The 19,630-nt window shown below is 44.5% G+C and overlaps 1 protein-coding gene across 2 annotated transcripts in view; it reads left to right on the top strand.

Annotated features, from left to right (window-relative positions):
- CFAP46 (cilia and flagella associated protein 46) overlaps positions 1-19,630 on the top strand; it is an 831,934-nt gene that overhangs the window by 72,326 nt on the left and 739,978 nt on the right. For both annotated transcript variants that reach the window (XM_029609979.1, XM_029609980.1), the window contains exon 8: positions 18,550-18,644. In XM_029609979.1, coding sequence (XP_029465839.1) covers positions 18,550-18,644 — 95 coding nt within the window. The remainder of the gene's footprint in view (positions 1-18,549; positions 18,645-19,630) is intronic.

A 19,630-nucleotide genomic window follows, 5' to 3' on the forward strand; every position in this document is an offset into this window, starting at 1 on the left:
CTCAGTGGAAGGGAGTGGACAGTGGAGTACCTCAGGGTTCTGTGTTGGGACCCTTACTATTCAATATATTTATAAATGATCTGGAAAGAAATACGACGAGTGAGATAATCAAATTTGCAGATGACACAAAATTGTGCAGAGTAGTTAAATCACAAGCAGATTGTGATAAATTGCAGGAAGACCTTGTGAGACTGGAAAATTGGGCATCCAAATGGCAGATGAAATTTAATGTGGATAAGTGCAAGGTGATGCATATAGGGAAAAATAACCCATGCTATAATTACACGATGTTGGGTTCCATATTAGGTGCTACAACCCAAGAAAGAGATCTAGGTGTCATAGTGGATAACACATTGAAATCGTCGGTTCAGTGTGCTGCGGCAGTCAAAAAAGCAAACAGAATGTTGGGAATTATTAGAAAAGGAATGATGAATAAAACGGAAAATGTCATAATGCCTCTGTATCGCTCCATGGTGAGACCGCACCTTGAATACTGCGTACAATTCTGGTCGCCGCATCTCAAAAAAGATATAATTGCGATGGAGAAGGTACAGAGAAGGGCTACCAAAATGATAAGGGGAATGGAACAACTCCCCTATGAGGAAAGACTAAAGAGGTTAGGACTTTTCAGCTTGGAGAAGAGACGACTGAGGGGGGATATGATAGAGGTGTTTAAAATCATGAGAGGTCTAGAACGGGTAGATGTGAATCGGTTATTTACTCTTTCGGATAGTAGAAGGACTAGGGGACACTCCATGAAGTTAGCATGGGGCACATTTAAAACTAATCGGAGAAAGTTCTTTTTTACTCAACGCACAATTAAACTCTGGAATTTGTTGCCAGAGAATGTGGTTCGTGCAGTTAGTATAGCTGTGTTTAAAAAAGGATTGGATAAGTTCTTGGAGGAGAAGTCCATTACCTGCTATTAAGTTCACTTAGAGAATAGCCACTGCCATTAGCAATGGTTACATGGAATAGACTTAGTTTTTGGGTACTTGCCAGGTTCTTATGGCCTGGATTGGCCACTGTTGGAAACAGGATGCTGGGCTTGATGGACCCTTGGTCTGACCCAGTATGGCATTTCCTTATGTTCTTATGTTCTTATATGTCTATTGGTAAATTCAAAAGAGCGTTCTCGGGTTTCAGCGTAACTGGGATCTCTATAATTTGGGTTATAGTGTGCGTAATATTGGCCCAAAAGGTGGTTACTCGAGGACAGGACCACCACATATTATAAAATATGTCCACACCCCTTCCAACATAAGGGGCTCTCAGAAGGTTTAAATTTATGGATCCGAGCAGGAGGTAGGTACCACCGCAGCAGTACTTTATAGCTATTTTCAGCTAGTGGGGTAAATGGAGAACTTTGCTTAGTGGCCACATACATATCGCTCCATAGGTCTTCAGTGGCTAATCGACTAATGTCCGCCTCCCATGCTTTCACATGGGCTGGCTTTAGGCTAGGGTCCTTATTTAGTAAATTATAGGATCGAGATATTCCCTTTTTTAAATAGTCTGCCCTTTCACACCAGTGCTCAAAATGGGTTTTCCCCAATGCCAGATCCCTATCCATCCCCTCCGCGTGGAAAGGATGACGTTACTGTATGTAAGCAAATACGTCTGTTGAGGGCAACTGGTATTGTTCCCGCAAATTGGAAAAGGGGATTATTTGGTCTCCCGCCCAGATTTTCCCCAGGCCGTCAATTCCCTTTGCCTCCCAAAGTCTGAGGGATTTCACCTGGCCCCCTTTATATAAAAGAGCATTAGCTGCAATACTGGAGCTATAAAAATACTTCCTATCCCCCACGAGCTGCGACTTCCATGACTCCCATATTGTGAGAGTGGTTTGGACCGACAAAGGAATATGTTGTAATGGAGTCCATGCTTCCCGGGATAACCATAAGAGCGTGTGGAGTGGCATTTTACCCACCATGAACTGTTCGACAGCGCCCCATTGTTTTTGCTCTCCCTTACGATGCCAATCGAAGACCACCCGAAGCTGGGCCGCTGTGTAGTACCATCTGAGATTAGGAACACCTAGTCCCCCCCTCAACTTAGGGCGAAACATGACTAGTTGAGATACCCTCGGGGGACGTCGTCTCCAAATATAGGAGAAGATCTTCCTTTCCCATTGTTTAAGAATTGCATTGGATATATGTATAGAGAGAGATTGAAACAAATATCCCAGCCTAGGGAGGACATTCATTTTAATAGAGGCTATACAGCCAAACCATGAAAGATATAGGCCGGACCAACGGTCTAGGTCCTGAAAAATCTTTTTGACTAGTGGGGGATAGTTTAACCGAAATAGGTCGCTAGGATTCTTACAAACTTTGGAGGCCAAAGGTTCCAAAAATAAAGCAAACAACAGTGGAGATGGAGGACAACCTTGCCTTGTGCCACGTCTGATGGAGAAGGCCTCAGAATAGGTTCCATTTACTTTCACCCTGGCTTGAGGGTCATTATACAATTGCTGCAGCCCATTCAAAAATTCGGGCCAAAATTAAATTTTCTCAGTGTGCTGAAAAGAAATGGTCAGTGGACCATATCGAAGGCCTTCTCCGCATCAACCGATAATAAATCAGTCAGTATATCTTTGTCCTGAACCCACCATATCAGGTCTACAATCTTGCGGATATTGTCCGCTGCCATCCTCCCAGGTATAAAACCTGCTTGGTCTGTGTGAACTAAACGACCCAAAATTGTATTTAAATGAGATGCCATAATTTTAGCTAGAAGCTTTAGGTCAATATTGATGAGGGAGATCGGCCTAAACGACCCACAATTCGTTAGGTCTCGGCCCGGTTTACCAAGAATGGTAATTCCAGCTGTATTGGCTCCCTCTCCCATTGGATTCCCTTCCCAAAGGTAGTTGAAGAACTTCTGTAGAGGGTTTAATAATACTGGGGCAAGTTTTTGGTGAAATGAGGGGGTATACCCATCTAGCCCTGGGGCTTTGTTAGCCTTAAGACTCCTAATGGCCTCACCAATTTCATCCTGTGAGATCTCTCGTTCCAGGTATGTTCTCTCCTCCTCCGACAGACATGGGAGATCTACCTCCTGTAAATATGCCGTGATTTGTTCTATACTGATGGCGGGAATGTCGGCATAGAGAGCCCCATAGAACTGTTGAAATCTATGTCTTATGTCAGGTGGAGACGTAAGGAAACTCCCATCGGGGCTACGAATTTTAGTAATCTGGGACTGGGTTTACTTGTGTTTCAGGTAATGGGCTAAGAGTCTCCCTGACCGGTTACCCTATTCAAATTTCTCTTGGGTCAACAAGGCCAATTGGGCCCTTAATTCGGCATCGGCCAGTGCTTGCAACTCTCCCCTTGCTTTTTGTAATTGAGCATAAACTGACTTAGCCAATGTACTACGATGTCGCTCCAACAAGCGGGTAATAGTATCCGTCAGGTCCCTTTTCGATTTCTCCCTTTGTTTCTTGAGGTAGGCACCCCTAGAGATCAAATGGCCTCTTAGCACCACTTTCAGGCAGTCCCATATAACCCTTGGGTCCCCCTCATTGATGTTGAGGTAGGAAGTGACATCCTCTATCAATTTGTCACAGAAGGTAACATCGCCAAGGAGTAGGAAACATTTTCTTATTAAAAAGCCCAGAGTATTAGCTCTTGGTGCTTCCTTTTTACTTAGATTTCATTGTAAGTGCCTAGTTAAACTTCAAGTTACTAATTATATATTTTTCTTTTATCACATTCAATTGGAGAATTTTCTACAAAATAAAACTACTCCTAAATGACCTGTTTGATGGCTGTAGGGAGTTGGGATACACCAATAATTATAGAATAACTAGTGGCTTCTGTATTTTGAAATTTGTCTTTATTTTCTCTCCCCATTATGTGGTATATTGCAAGTGTTTCCTAAATGCAAGATATTCCTATAATATTGGTAAAAGTTAATAAATAAATAATTAAAAACCAAGATTATAGAGCTTTGTAGTTATGCATAGGAAAGGTGGGTACTAGAGGGAACTAAGTTGAGAATCTTGTATGCTCTATTACCCATGATGATGGAGAACAAAGGAAAAAGATAAAGACTGTCCTGGCTAAGGAAAAGTTGTGCAAGTGGTCACTCTGTGGCTGGCAGCTAGGATATATCCTTTGCAGTGTGGACAGAATAACTGGGCAGATTGGATGGCTTGTTGGTCTTTTTCTGCCATCAAAGTTTTTCATCTGACTCACATTTGTAGCCTATTTTTGCAAAGAAAAAAAGGTTTATGAGAGCACCAAATTTGAGTATATGTGTATCTAGTAAATGTTTTGTTTGGGGGTCCTATCCACACTAAATTTACCAAGACATGTCAGGGGATCTCAAAGGATTCTGATTCACATAGCACGTGCATCCCAGAAAATAGGCTACATTATTACTATGTGGAATTTCTTGTTTTATTGAGTCTAGATTAGTTCCAATGTATTCATATATTCAAAGTATAAAAAAGAAATACCATGAATCTTTGAATAGTTTACAAATAAGTGCAGATCTGAATGCTTGCATCAGAATTCAGTGTATAGGATCCAAGCTGTTTGGCAGTGGAGTTTTGAGTGGTTTCGCAAATAATTTGTATCTCTATTCTGCTGAAGGGGCAGGAAAACTGATGCCATGGCTTGCATTTAAGGATGTGCAAATTGTACAAATTTCCTTTCTGAGTAATTTTGAGTAAAATTGTCACTTTTCATGTTTTTGCAAACACTTTCATCATGGGATTTAGCACAAACTTTCTTGCATGAGATGCTGAAAAATAGTTAAGTTTCAAAGAACCAATGGCAAATTCTAGCAAAAATAAATCAAATGGTTAATGCTAAGATACTTTATTGGATGTGTGTATAATCTGAGTTCAATGACAAGGGTCTGCCTCTGTCCATTTGCCAACTTTTCCAGTATTAAATCAAATAAACATAACCACCACTTTTAAGCACAGTAAATTATTTAATTGTTACAAATCAAACCATTTGCCCTTAGATCCAGTAGCATATAAGATTTCAAACAGAATGAACGCTAAACTAAATGCAGTCAAAATACAACGTCCTCTTCATCCAAGCAGACCAGTCCAGAGAAATGGGATATTCTCAATCACCAGCAGATGGAGAGAGAGATTATCAGGTTTGCTGACATCATCCCTTATATGCCTCCATGCTGACTTCAGCCTGCCAGCATTATTAATCTCTGGTAGATCGTCTTTGATTTAGTTAAGAAGGATGAACATCAACATACAGTTAGTGAATAGCTCCTGAGGTGAAAGTTCTTCTCCATCCCTCAGTTGAGTATTGTCTGGGAAGAGATGGATTATTGCTGGGCAGCTTCTGAAGTGACAGCCTCTGCTCCCTTCCTTAGTTGAGCATTGCCCCAGGCCTGCATGATAGCTATTAAACAGCTCCTGAAGTGAAAGCTCAGGCTCACTCCCTCAGTTGAGCAGAATCTGGACTGGGAGAGGGGGCTCCTGAGTATCCCCATCCCTCCCCTGCTCAGGCTGTCCTCTTCCAAAAAAAAGGGCATGAAAGGAGCAGTCCTTGTTTTATTCTTAAAGTAAAAAAAAAAAAAGAGAGAAGTGCAGTGGAAGGAAGAGTAGATGGCACACAGACGTTTAGAGCCAGCAGCTGACAGAATCTGATACTCAGAGCTCTGGGGAAGGCTGGGTGAGTTTGAATGGAGTTTTTTTGTTTTTTTTTACTAATCCCAGTTGCGGCATTGAGGCATTAGTGAGGAGAGTGAGTCTAGGCTGTTTATGTAGGTTGTGGGAAGGAGTCTACGCTCTGCAGTTCCCGGGGGAATCAGAAGCAACAAGCAGGAGGCCCACTTTCACTCTTTGGAGCATGTTTGGGAAGGAGTGGAATGCCACAGAGCAGCAATTCCAAGGCTCTGGGGGAGGATCCGCATTGGCAGGCATCCAAGCAGCCTGTTTTCCACTGGGGACAGGAACTCCGCTGCAGGAGGCCATTTTGTGTATGCAGGGGATTGATAGGGAGTCTGGGCCTCCTCTATTTAGCCCCACTGAGCTAGAAACTGGTAGCTTTTTTTTTTTGCGGGCAGCTTATCGGAAACATTCGTAGGCTGTTTCTTATTTCGGTTTGTTTATTTATTTGCTTTAGTTCATGCCTTTTCATTGTAGTTCAAGATGAGTTTCATCCTGGTACAGTAGGTATTTTTTCCTTTCTGATAGCCTTTTTCTTATCATTGGCTTCTATATTTTTATGAAGTGCATGCACGAGGCCTTTTGCTTGTGATAGCAGTTTGATCCAAAGGTCCACTCCAGGACTTTTACTTCTCCTTGGAAGTTTCTAGGATCAGGAAAGGATCCTGGCGGAGGGGGGGGGGGAAGAAGATTTACCGGGACTTTTTGGGATCCTCTCCTAGAATCATAGAAGGCTAAGAAATAAGACATATAAGAACATAACACTTTCCATACTGAGTCTGATCCAGTAGTGGCCAATTCAGGTCACAAGAACCTGTTAGGATCACAAACAGTAGATAGATCCCTTGCTGCTAGTGACCATGGATAAGTAATGGCCTTCTAAGTACAGCACTGATCTTTAAGGGATTTATATTTTGTATACCAGTTGTGTATATCCTTATAATAAAATGCAATATGGTGTTAAATTGAGTTTTATTTGTTTTAATTCAATTGCTTTTGGTATATATCTATATTGAGTCAGGATAAGCCACAGTCTCTGATTTATCCATGTTAAATCTAAATCCTGAAAATTACCCAAATTGTTTAATAATCTCTAAAACATTTCCTAAAGAGGAGGTAGGATTCGTAAAAAAAACCTAAGAAATGAACCGCAAAAGCAGCATATTTAAAGTTATGGAAACACAGACATAGCCCCTGTATGCGCCCCTCTTAGCAAATTATCTGTAGAAGAGGCTCTAAAGCCAGTAAACACAGGAGCAGGAACAAGGTGTTGCGCGGGCTGGCCGCGCGGCCACGTGACCGGTCCCACTTACCGGTGCGTCCGGTCCCTCTGCGTTGATTCCTCGGCATCTCACCCGAGGCGCCTCCACCGCTCAGGGCTCTGACGAGGATGGACGCAGGCGCGGGCGGGCCTCCAGAATCTCGCCCTGCCTCTTAAAGGAACCTGGGACCAGGAAGCCCCAGTCCCGTGAAATAACATCAGGCCCAGCGCTCCATATAACTCTGGGCCCCAGAGGTTCTGCTTTCCCTTGCAACAGGTCTGTGAATAGCTGCCGCTGAGCATTCTTCTTGTTCCTATCTGTGTCTCTGACCTTGGATTGTACCCGGACTCTGCCTGCCTGCTGCCTGTCTCTGACCTTGGAGCGTACACGGACTCTGCCTGCCTGCTGACCTTGGATCGTACCCGGACTCTGCCTGCCTGCTGCCTGTCTCTGACCTCGGTACGTTTCTGGACTCTATCCGTTCAAGTAAAGGCCTTTCCAGTTCCTGCACCTCCAGTTCCGCCTACCGACGGCGGGGACCTGTGGCTCATCTTCGCAGGTAGCACTAACCTCGCCTCGGCCTAGGGTCCACACTTCGGCTGGCAACAGCCAACAGTTTGTAAGGCCATGGACCTGGTGGATGTTTCTGGACTCCGGGCCATTCCCGGGTTAGCCCAGAAACGTCAGCAGCAGCAGCAGCAGCAGCAGCAGCAGCAGCAATGCCTTGAGGTGGTTTCAGCTACCATGGATCGCCTTAACGCACGCCTTGATGCCCTAACGATGGCCATGGCCCAACTCGTCCAGCATCCCCAGCTCAGTTGGCGGCTCCCACTCCTCTGCATCTGCCGGTACCACCCAGGTATGCCGGGGACCCCAAACTTTGTCAGGGATTTTTGAATCAGTGTCTGATGCACTTTTCTTTACAACAGGCACTGTTTGCCACCAATGCCATCAAAACTACCTTTATCATCTCGCTACTGGATAGCAAGGCATTTGACTGGGCATCACCCTTATGGGAGCGAGCTGACACAATGCTCCAGGACATCCAATTTTTTTTGCGAACTTTCAGGCAGGTATTCAAGGATCCTGGGCAATCAGCCACGTTAAGTTCGGATCTGCTTCATCCCCGCCAGGGCACCCGGCCATTTATAGACTACTCCATTGAATTCTGCACTCTGTCCTCAGAGTTAAATTGGTACAAAGACAGCTTGCGGGCAATCTTCCTTGAGGGTTTGTCACCATGCATCAAGGATGAGCTGGCATGCTCGGGAGTTACCAGAGTCACTGGACGCCCTGATTAACCTCGCAGGGAGAATTGATAGACTTCTTCAGCAACGTGCTCGGGAGTTGCGTCCCCCGCGCAGATTCCTGCCTTTGGCACCTGCCTTCTCTCGTCCTCTTCTCCCTGCCACCATGGAGGCATCTTCTTCTGGACAAGCCGATGAACCCATGCAGCTGGGAAGAACCCACATCTTGGCCGTAGAGAAACTTTGCCGGTGCCGTCTGGGACTGTGTTTTTTCTGTGCTGGCAGAGGACATGTTGTGAACACGTGCCCCCAGAAGTCGGGAAACGAACCAGCCGAGTCGCCGGAGGGGAAACGCTTCTAGGCTGCACCCACACCTCCCCACAACTGACTCTCCTGGTAACCATTCTGAAGGATGGAGGGGAGATCCCCTCATTTCTTTTAGTGTATTCAGGGGCCGGGGGGAACTTCGTTACCAGAGGCTTTGTGGAAGAACTACAGCTACCCATCAGCGCTCGGGATCGTCCTCTATACATTTCCTCCATCTATGGAGAGCCCTTGCCGGGGCATATCAGATTCACGACCAAGTCTTTGCACCTTCGCACTGGACTCCTGCACAAGGAGCAGATCTCCTTCTATGTCCTTGATGGGGCGATACACCCCATGGTGTTGGGGTTGCCCTGGTTCCAACAACACTCCCCTGTGCTCGACTGGAAAACCTCCAGCTTGTCATCTGGGGTTCTCGATGTTTTGAAACCTGTTTGCAGCATGTGCATCCTCCGAGAGCCATTCCTCTGGCTACCACCACACTGGGCCTTCCGCCGCAATATCAAGACTTCACAGATGTCTTCTCCAAAAGTAAAGCGAAGATCCTGCCCGAGTACTGACATTTTGATTGTGCCATCAACCTCCTACCAGACACGCTTCCTCCCCGGGGGAAGGTGTAACCCCTCTCCCCATTGGAAACCATGGCCATGTCTCAATACGTCCAGGAAAATCTCGATAAAGGATTCATCCGACCATCCACCTCACCTGCCGGTGCGGGTTTCTTCTTTGTTACCAAGAAGGATGGCTCCTTAAGGCCATGTATTGATTATCGTAGCCTCAATGCTATTACAAAGAAGGATAGATACCCCCTGCCGCTCATCACGGAACTTCTAGATCGCCTCAAAACTGCCAAAATCTTTTCAAAGCTGGACCTGCGTGGAGCGTACAACCTTGTTCGTATCAGGCCGAGGGACGAATGGAAGACTGCCTTTAATACTCGGGACAGCCACTACGAGTATCTCGTCATGCCCTTTGGCCTATGTAACGCTCCTGCAGTGTTCCAGCATATGATGAATGAGATTTTTCGAGATCTCCTATACAACTCAGTGGACATTTATCTTTATGACATCCTTATTTTTTCCCGTCACATCCAGAGCCACCGACAACATGTATGGACAGTGTTGCAATGCCTGCGAGCCCACCGACTTTATGCCAAGCTCGAGAAATGCGCATTTGAGCAAGAGAGTCTGCCCTACCTGGACTACATTGTGTCCTGCCAAGGCTTCTGCATGGACCCCAAAAAAGTTCACTGCATCCAGGAATGGTCCCAACCTTCTATCCTCCGGGACCTTCAAAGATTCTTAGGATTTGCAAACTGTTATTGCCATTTTATTCCTCATTTCTGTCATCTAGTGGCTCCCCTATCTGTGCTCACCCAGAAGGGGTCTGATGCCAGAAACTGGCCGCCGGAAGCATGCTTAGCCTTTTCTAGGCTCAAACAAGCCTTCTTACAAGAACCGTGCCTCCGGCACCCTGATCCAGAACACCCCTTCATACTTGAAGTAGATGCTTCCTCTCTGGGAGTAGGAGCAGTGCTAAGCCAAATGGCAGACTTCGGGACCCTACGACCTTGTTCATTTTTCTCACGCAAGTTCACTTCCACCAAGCTTAACTATGGCTTAGGGGATAAGGAGTTTCTTGCCATTAAACTAGCTTTGGAGGAGTGGCAGCACTGGTTGGAGGGGGCACGTCATCGAATCACGATCCTCACAGATCACAAGAACCTTGAATACCTACATCAGGCACAATGTCTTAATCCCCGTCAGGCCCGCTGGTCAGTTTATTTTGCCCCCTTTGATTTTGACCTGCGTTACTGCCCGGCCAAAAAGAATGCCAGGGCAGATGCCCTTTCTCGCTCTTTCAAAGCTGATGAAACCCCATATCCACCAGCAAACATCATAGATCCAGTCTGAATTCTCCTAGCTGCGGCCACACTTGTACCCCCTGGGAAGACAGTAGTTCCCACTAGACATCACCAAAAAGTCTTGGAGTGGGCCCATGATTCTTTTGTGGCTGGACACTTGGGGCAACACTGCACCCTGGAGCTACTGAAGCGATATTACTGGTGGCCATCCATGACACGTGACGTTAAGTCCTATGTGGAATCCTGCCCCACCTGTGCCCAGCACAAGCTGCCCGTAGGATGACCGTGGGGACTTCTGCAACCTTTGACTGTCCCCAAACAGCACTGGACACACCTATCTACTGATTTTATTGTGGACCTTCCTACGTCCCACAGCTGTATCGTCATCTGGGTAGTCATGGATCGATTTTCAAAAATGGCTCACTTTGTGGCTCTCCCAGGTCTTCCATTCGCACCAAAACTGGCACGCCTGTTTACCTCCCATATCTTCCGTTTACACGGTCTTCCCCATCATATCATCTCTGACTGAGATGTACAATTTACAGCAAAATACTGGCAATCCCTTTGCTGGAAATGTAATATCCATCTAGGACTCACCAATGCCTACCATCCCCAGGCCAACGGGCAAGTGGAGAGACTCAACTGTACTCTTAAAACCTTCTTAAGGACTTTTACCAATACCAGCCAGGACAATTGGGCAGACCTCCTTCCTTGGGTGGAATTCTAGCATAATTCCCACATCAGTTCCTCTGCTGGCACTTCTCCCTTCCAGGTAGTATATGGGAGACAACTCTTGCCCTCTCTTTCCTTACCGCTCTCCGTACCCTCCTCTGCCGACCAGTTGACAGCTACCAATCTGCCCAACCTTTGGTGACAGACTGAGAAATTGATCCACAAAGCTGTCCTACGGGCCAAGAAGACTGTGGACCACCACAGACAACCGGCGCCCCGATTTCACCCAGGGGAAAAAGTCTGGCTGAGCACACGCCACATCCGCCTTAGGGTCCTGTCTATGAAGTTCTCACCTCGCTATATTGGTCTTTTTCCTGTCGTGCCCCGCATTGAGTCAGTCTCTTACCATCTGCGGCTATCATCCTCTCTCAAGATACACAACCCTGCTGAAACCCCCTCATCCTTTCCTGGCCCTCTCGCAAGTTCCATAAACCTGCCAAGATTTCAATGGAGGATGATCAGATTTTTGACTTTCAAGAGATTCTGGATGTCAGTCATTGTCGGAACCTCTGGGAGTACCTCATCTCGTGGCGGGGCTTTGGCCCCAAAGAAAATACGTGGGAACCTGCCTCCAACATACTAGATAGAAACCTCTCGTGCCAGTTTCACATTGCACACCCCCAAAAACCCAACCCCCCTGGGAGAGGGCTTAAAAGGAGGGGGGTACTGTTGTGCAGGCCAGCTGCACGTCCACATGACCGGTCCTACTTACCGGTGTGTCTGGTCCATCCGGGGCAATTCCTCAGGTGTCTCACCCGAGGCACCTCCTCTGCTCGGGGCTCCGACGAGGATGGACGCAGATGTTGGTGGGCCTCCAGACGCTCATCCCGCCTCTTAAAGGAACCCGGGACCAGGAAGTGCCCTAATCTTGGGAAATTACGTCAGGCCCGGCACTCCATATAACTCTGGGCCCCGGCAGTCTGCTTTGCTTGCAACAAGTCTCCTCTGTGAGTAGCTGCCGCTGAGCATTCTTCTTGTTCCTGTCTGTGTCTCTGACCTTGGATCGTACCCATACTCTGCCTGCCTGCTGCCTGTCTCTGACCTTGGATTGTACCCAGACTCTGCCTGCCTGCTGCCTGTCTCTGACCTTGGATCGTACCCGGACTCTGCCTGCCTGCTGACTGTCTCTGACCTTGGAACGTACCCGGACTCTGCCTGCCTGTCTCTGACCTTGGAACGTTCCTGGACTCTGCCTGCCTGCTGCTTGTCTCTGACCTCGGTATGTTTCTAGACTCTATTCGTTGAGGTAAATTCCTTTCCGGTTCCTGTACCTCCAGTTCCGCCTACCGACGGCAGGGACCTGCGGCTTATCCTCGCAGGTAGCACTAACCTCGCCTCGGCCTAGGGTCCACACTTCGGCTGGCAACAGCCAAGACAAGGGGTATCCCTGCCTAGTTCCCCTGCCTATCCTGAATACATTAAAACCTTCCCCATTAGCCAAAACCATTGCTTGTGGGTTATTATATAGCAAACATATCACTTTACCGAAAAGACCATCCAGTCCCATTTGAACTATGAAAACATAAAAGATAAGGCCACTCTACTCTATCAAATGCTTTTTCAGCATCAAAACTAACCACTAAAATGGGGTAAAAGATTTTTTACAAGAAATTATAGCTGCAAAAAGCATTTGAATATTTGCTAAGGCATATTGTCCCCTAACAAAACCAACTTGGCTTTGCTTTGATATTTTCCAGAAAATGGGGGCGCTCTTGCGCGGCGTTTAAGATGGCCATCTAATCTCGTTGCTCCACCAGACCTTTCTCAATTATACTGCCGAACCCACTTCCAACTGGGTAGAAATTGCGCCGGGATTACCTGCTTACATCAGGAAAGATGTCTTCTTTAAAATCGAGCAAAATTGAAGCTGCATTCACGGCAGCAGCTGGCACAAAGCGTGCTAAACAGGATACGCCGACCCCGAAAAAACCGCGGCGGTGAAAAACATGTACTAAAACATGTACTAATCTACTCTCATAATATATCTAAAAGCATTCTTTAAGTTTTGGTACCACAAAATATTTTTGTGCCCAACTGTGGGATAGCTGAATAAACTTTCTAGCCTGGAGACATAATCCACACTGATTCCAGCCTTCTTTATTTTCAAAGATTCCAGATTTATTATAACATAAATCAGTATACAATGTATAAACTGCTTACCTCCAGCAGTATCAATTACACTTCTTTCACCTTAGGATAGAGATATGACAGGAACTGCCTTCTTCTGGAGGCACTGAGCCTGTCTCTTCTCAGTTGGATCCGCATCCTTATTCCTGCTCAGCTGGGTCCTTACCACATAGCTCTCTTTCTCTCTCGCTTGATCCCATACAGGTTAAGGAGGGGTTTTAGGAACACTTCTTCACATACCATACCTCTTAGCTTGAACCTGTTGGATCATGAGAACCTGTTGGATCTGTTGGATCCTGTTGGATCATGAGAGGCTTCTAGGAAAAGTAAAACGTCATGGGATAGGTGGCGATGTCCGTTCGTGGATTACAAACTGGCTAAAAGACAGGAAACAGAGAGTAGGATTAAATGGACAATTTTCTCAGTGGAGGGGAGTGGGCAGTGGAGTGCCTCAGGGATTTGTTCTGGGATCCGTGCTTTTCAATATATTTATAAATGATCTGGAAAGGAATCCGCTTCCAATATAAAAGGTCTCAGAAATTGCTAACGGATCGAGTTAGCAAAGGGTTTCACTACTTAAGCTACTCTGCCTCCTCGGACTTACCAGGGGTACCCGCTCCTCGGGGACCTCGCACTCCTTCCTCTATTTCAGATTGCCGATAGGAACTGGTACTCACTCCTCGAGGGCCCATGTTCCTGAACACTCTGAAGATTCTCTACTGCCTGGAAGCTATCACAGATACAGACAATTGTAAGTTACCATCACTCTCCCAGAGCTTTCCCTGGAACCAGGTACTCTCTCCTTGAGGGCCTAACCCTTTCCAGCTACTGAGCTTTCTAAAGATCTTATGTGAGATCTGACATCTAGTTCTGGCTAGGAACACAGCATACCCTGTCTACTCACTATCTATAGTTTCTCTACAGCTCAGCTACCCTGGGATTGTGGTTCCAGTACCTGAGGGACTTCAGCCCTGCCGGGCAAAGCAGCTCACTACTGCCACCTCTGGTGGTTCTACTACCTGTCTAATAAAAGAATTCTGTGTCTGTCTCCATACTCAAGCCTAGCCGGTGGTCCTTCTCAGGATATCCTCCTAGGGGCGCAGTCATCTGCCATCGGCCCAAGGATTCACCTTATCTACATTGCTCTCCAGCTGAGTGTCCTCTCCAAGCACTCCGCTGGTAACAGATGTCTACTCCTTTCCTACCAGGAGTCTTCAGCAATAGATTCATAACAGCTTGCTAACTCCACCTCCTTCTGGAGCTAGTACACAACAGATTGCTACTCCTAGCTCTAACACGGAGCTTTCCTAACAAGATTGCTAACTCCTCCCCTTCATAGGAGTTTAACCATATCAGAGTGCTAGCTCCTCCCTCCTGAGGAGCTCGCACATAACAAGAATGCTAACTCCTTCCCTCTCAGGAGTCGAAGCATAATAGATTGCTAACACCCTAGCAGATTCACAACAGATTGCTAACTCCTATCTGATGTCTCCGCCCATCCGGCATCAGATCCATAACATTCTGCACTATAGCCATCAGGGCCAGGAGCCTTCATCCTGGCTGCCTTCTGTATCCCCACTTGTATTTCCTCAATCGAAAGAGACTTATTCAATAAAAGTCCACTGAGAATCGTAAAAAGGCCCCAACCTCAATTCCCCCCCCCCCCCCCCCGAATTTCTACATTTCGAGCCATCCAAGCCTTCTGAGGTATACAAACCTCTGAAAAACTATTCAATTTTTTTCAAAATATTAGCGTTTGAGTTAGCTCCCTACCCCAAGCATTTTACAAAGTAGGAATAAACATTGACCCTGATGAAGTTTTAATCAAGTTTGCCATCTTATGAGATTTATTATTATATTGGTGTAGGTTAAATTTATAATACATAACACTCTTAGATGTCCTCTGATGTAAAGCTGAATTCAAAACAACTTGAATAGAAAGATATTCTTCCTTATTTTTGACCGAATTGTTTTTGGCAAATATTTTTTGCTTCCTCAAGTGTTTTTCCAAATCCAAAATTCTCCCATCTAAATCCTTCCTGCACTTAATAATAAAGGAAATAATTTCCCCTTGCACGAATGCTTTAGCAGCATACCAAAATAAAATAGGATCCTGTAAATACTCCCTATTTTTGTGAATATAATCTGCCCCTTTCTCTTTTAAAAACGCATGGAAACTGAAAGCTTTAGCTAAAAAATAAGGAAACTTCCAACCTGTAATATTCCTTTCCTCCCAAGGGATCTTGAAGTTCAGCCAAATTGGTGCATGGTCTGATAATCTAATCTCTCCAAGTTTTGCCTCCGTCACATTTGAAAAGCAGCTTGCAGAAGTCAAAATGTAATCTATCCTTGCAAATGTAGTGTGTGCCCTAGAAAGGTGGGTAAAATCTTTTTCCAAAGAGTGCACCACCCTCCAGGCATCAACCAAGTGCAATTTGGTGTTTATATGAGATATCCCTTTAGATCCCTGCAGATTTTCTCCTATAAGTGGGTGTGATTTATCCAAGTCAGGATCTTGTACCAAATTGAAATCCCCCCCCCCCCCCAAAACACACAATCCTCTGTGTTTGGCAAAAATAGTCTAATGATATTTACAAAAATGGAATGACAGTACTCATTTGGGCATATAAATTACATATGGCTACAAGTTTCCTATAAAGTTCTGCTATCAGGATAATATAACGCCTCTCAAGATCCTTAATTTCCTGCTTGATCACCATAGACAAATTTTTCCTTATCAAAATTGCCGCACCATCCTTTTTTGTAGAGGCAAAGACATATGTTACCTCCCCTACCCACCATTTTTGCAGTTTCCTGTGTTCTACAAGAACTAAAAAAAGGAGATTTTCTTGTATAACTTCACTTTCACTGGACCCAAAGGTATAGCCATAAACATGTAGCACCAGTCTCCCATTAATTATCTGCAAACTATAAATTAAAATAGAAAAAAAAATTAAAGGACCTTCGGAAATACCAAGAAATTGCAGGTTGTTGCGGTGAGACTTGACTTCAAGGTCTTCCTCCCATTTGTTGTGGTTCAACACCATACATTTCAGTTCAGTGATCTCCCCATTTGCAGCAAGTATGGCATCCTGTTTATCAGAGATGCGCTGCTCCACAACCAAAAATCTCATTTCATATACGTCATACGCTTATTAACTTCTTCAATTTTCTCCACAATTTTTTTAAACCCAGGCTCAAATACATCTACCATTGCCATTTTAAGTTTGCCAATTGCTGACCCTGTAGGGATTCCTTCTCCAGGTTGCGACTTCCATCCGCAATTTTCCTTCATTGATTTTTTTTATTTTTCTTTATCCTTTTTCTTGTTTTTTTGGCCATTCTGGCAGGCATAACCAGGGTGTTTATCAGCCAGCAGTTAGCAGCAAATATTGTAACCCTCCTTCCAGCTTAAAAGCAGATTTAATCTCAGATGGGGGAAGATTCTGAAGGTGTGCGATCAGAGCAAAGCAAACTATATTTCACTTTGCCCACTCTGATCTCTCAGAAAGTAAACATTTTATATATATTGTATACAAAGGTAAACATATCAGTTTTGCATTTTTTTGCATTTGGTGTTAATTTTCAGGTCTCCTCTTCTGTTTCTGGGAAGGTGACAGATATGACCAGCAGTCCTAAAGCAGGATTTTTATATTAAAAACATAAGAACAGTTTGCTGGCAAATGAACAGTTGTCACCTGAGTGAGCACTAGGCCTGTCTTGTGAAATGACATAATACTTGTCCTTTGAATTAAAATGAGAAAAAAATTTTTAGGAGTGAATTTTCAGAGAGATACATGCATAAATTGCCTATACGTGCATATAAACCTCAAACATATGTGCATATTTTTGCTTTTGCATGCACATATATATGCATAGAAAGGGGGCAGTCTAGGGGCATTCTGGAGTGGGGCCAACATGTGTTTAAGTTGCTATTTTAAAAGACATGCATATAGATTTGCCAGCTTGCTCGCTTAATTTTATATCTGCTAATTATGTTGCATAAGTCATATTAAATGTATTTATAGTGAGGTGAATATTCAAAGTGCGTTCAGTGCTATTTAACCGGATAAGTGTAACTTATGTGACAGCAGCTGCTGAATATGCGTCTATGTTTAGTGGCCACCCCTTAGCCATATAAGTCACTAATTCAGCTAAAAGGTTAGCCACATAACTTCTGGGCCTATAGTGGGCAAATTGGGGTGAAGTGAATTAGCCGTACAAGTTATGTCCTAACTACTGATATTCGGTCTTAGGCTAAGTTTAGATGAGCCACAGAGCAGGTCTAAACTTAGCCGGTTATGACTTATATGGCTAAGCACAGAAATATATGAGCATATTCAGTGGCTTAGCCATGCCGCTGAATATACAATGTAATTTAGCCAAACAAGTTATATCCGGCAAAAGTACTTAAATGGCCAGCTTTGAATATTGACCCCAGTGTGAACTATTGGCCAGGTGGTAGGTCTGGATGAACTGGGGGGAGTTCAGGTTGAAGACCCAAGAAGGTGTTGATGAGCTGGAGAAGGACCTGGTGAACTGATGGTAAAAATTACAATTTTACTTACGTGCATATATTTTAAAATATACCAACTTAAGTGTATAAATCTTGATTTATGCAAGTAAGTTCTACTTTATTTTCATGCATAAAATATATATGTGTATATTTTTAAAATAAAAGTGTGCGCGTTCAATACATTGAAATAATCGCTTTCAGTGGATTGCATGTATTTGAGTTTACATGCGCACATATATTGTGGGGTAAAGATATGCATATTTTATAATATGTGTGTATGTGATATACGTGGGTTATAAAATACTTTGGTAAAACTACACGTGGCCATATTCGCGTATATATGCTGCTGCATGCAATTGTTTGAAAGTTATCCTCTCTTCTGCTAAAGATAGTAACTGTTAAGGGCAGAACTGTTAACAGAACCAATTAGCCTTGATGCTTCTACCACATTACTCTTCGCTTTGATGGCGAGGGTTAAAATGGGAATTGGATTTAAACGACAGCCAGTGCTGGACCCTGTCTTTTATGTCCAGGATACTGATATGCAGGCATTAGGAAAAAAGCACATGACTGCTTCTATGGCCAAATCCAAAAGGAAAGCATTTTCAATCAGCATTGTCTAAATTATCAAGAATGTTGCTAGCAGTAATTTAGCTATGATTGAAAATGTTACTAGCCTTAACATAAGGTTTGGGGGTAACAGCCACAAAGCGGCCTTTACTACCCTTAACATAAGGCTTGGGGGTAATCTGCATGGAACGGTGGTTATTACTATGTTACTATGATTTATATTGGATTTTAGATTTTTTTTTGGTTCTATATTTTAGGTACGTCACAAATTAATAGATAGTGCTAAAGCAGCTAAAGAATCACAAGAGTCCATCGTTTTAACAGTTATATATAAAATTCAGACATTTAAACGGTAAGTATTGGAGTCAACTATGTTTTAAATTCATATTTCAAACTTTAAAAGGAAATTTTATGAGAATGTGAGAACAATGTTGCAACATAAATGTTCATGAATCAATTAGTAAGAATTATTCAGTAATTTTTATACACTTCTACCATAAAATATGTGTTCATTAGATTTATTTGGTTCCTGAAAATTAAATACATCTGTTATCCATATTTTCCTATATTTTATACATTTTCGTACCTAAATAATGAGAGATATAGGTCTTGGGGACCTATATTGAGTTTTAGTCATTCATCAAAATGCGTTATTGCGTTAACGTGTGCGATAATGTGTTAACGCACGCGTTAATGCCACAACGCATGTGATATGAACAGTAACACACGGCACAAATTCAAATTTTTGGGAGGGGCGGGATCAGGGAGGAGTTTGGGCAGGATTTAGTAAAATGAGGGGCAATATCGCACCGACGGTTTTAACGCCGGAAATAACTACACCTTTTTTTCTAGTGTTAGGCTGTGTGATATTCCCGAAATTGTTATGGTAGTGGATTCTTAGACCGGGACGAGGGATGACATCCACCTATAGCGCCCAGGTGTGCTCGTCTCCGGAGGGTGGAAAGTTCTGCAGCACAAACCAGCAAGGAGGCCCCAGGAAGGCGTCGAGCAACACAGTCCGAGTTGCAGGCAAGGGTCAAGGCAGGTGGCAAGCAAACACAGTCCGAATTCCAGGTAAGGGTCAAGGCAGGCGGCAAGCAACTCAGTCCGAATTCCAGGCAAGGGTCAAGGCAGGCGGCAAGCAAACACAGTCCGAATTCCAGGCAAGGGTCAAGGCAGGCGGCAGGCAAACACAGTCCGAGTTCCAATCCGAGTCAGGCCAGCAGACCGAATCCAAACACAGGTCGGGGCAGGCAACGAGCAACGAAATCCAAATCCAGGCAGAGGTCCAAGGCAGGCGGCGAGCAGCAAATCCAAATCCAATCCAAAATCAAGCCA

This window comes from Rhinatrema bivittatum, chromosome 7, assembly GCF_901001135.1.
Source record: "Rhinatrema bivittatum chromosome 7, aRhiBiv1.1, whole genome shotgun sequence".
NCBI lineage: Eukaryota > Metazoa > Chordata > Amphibia > Gymnophiona > Rhinatrematidae > Rhinatrema > Rhinatrema bivittatum.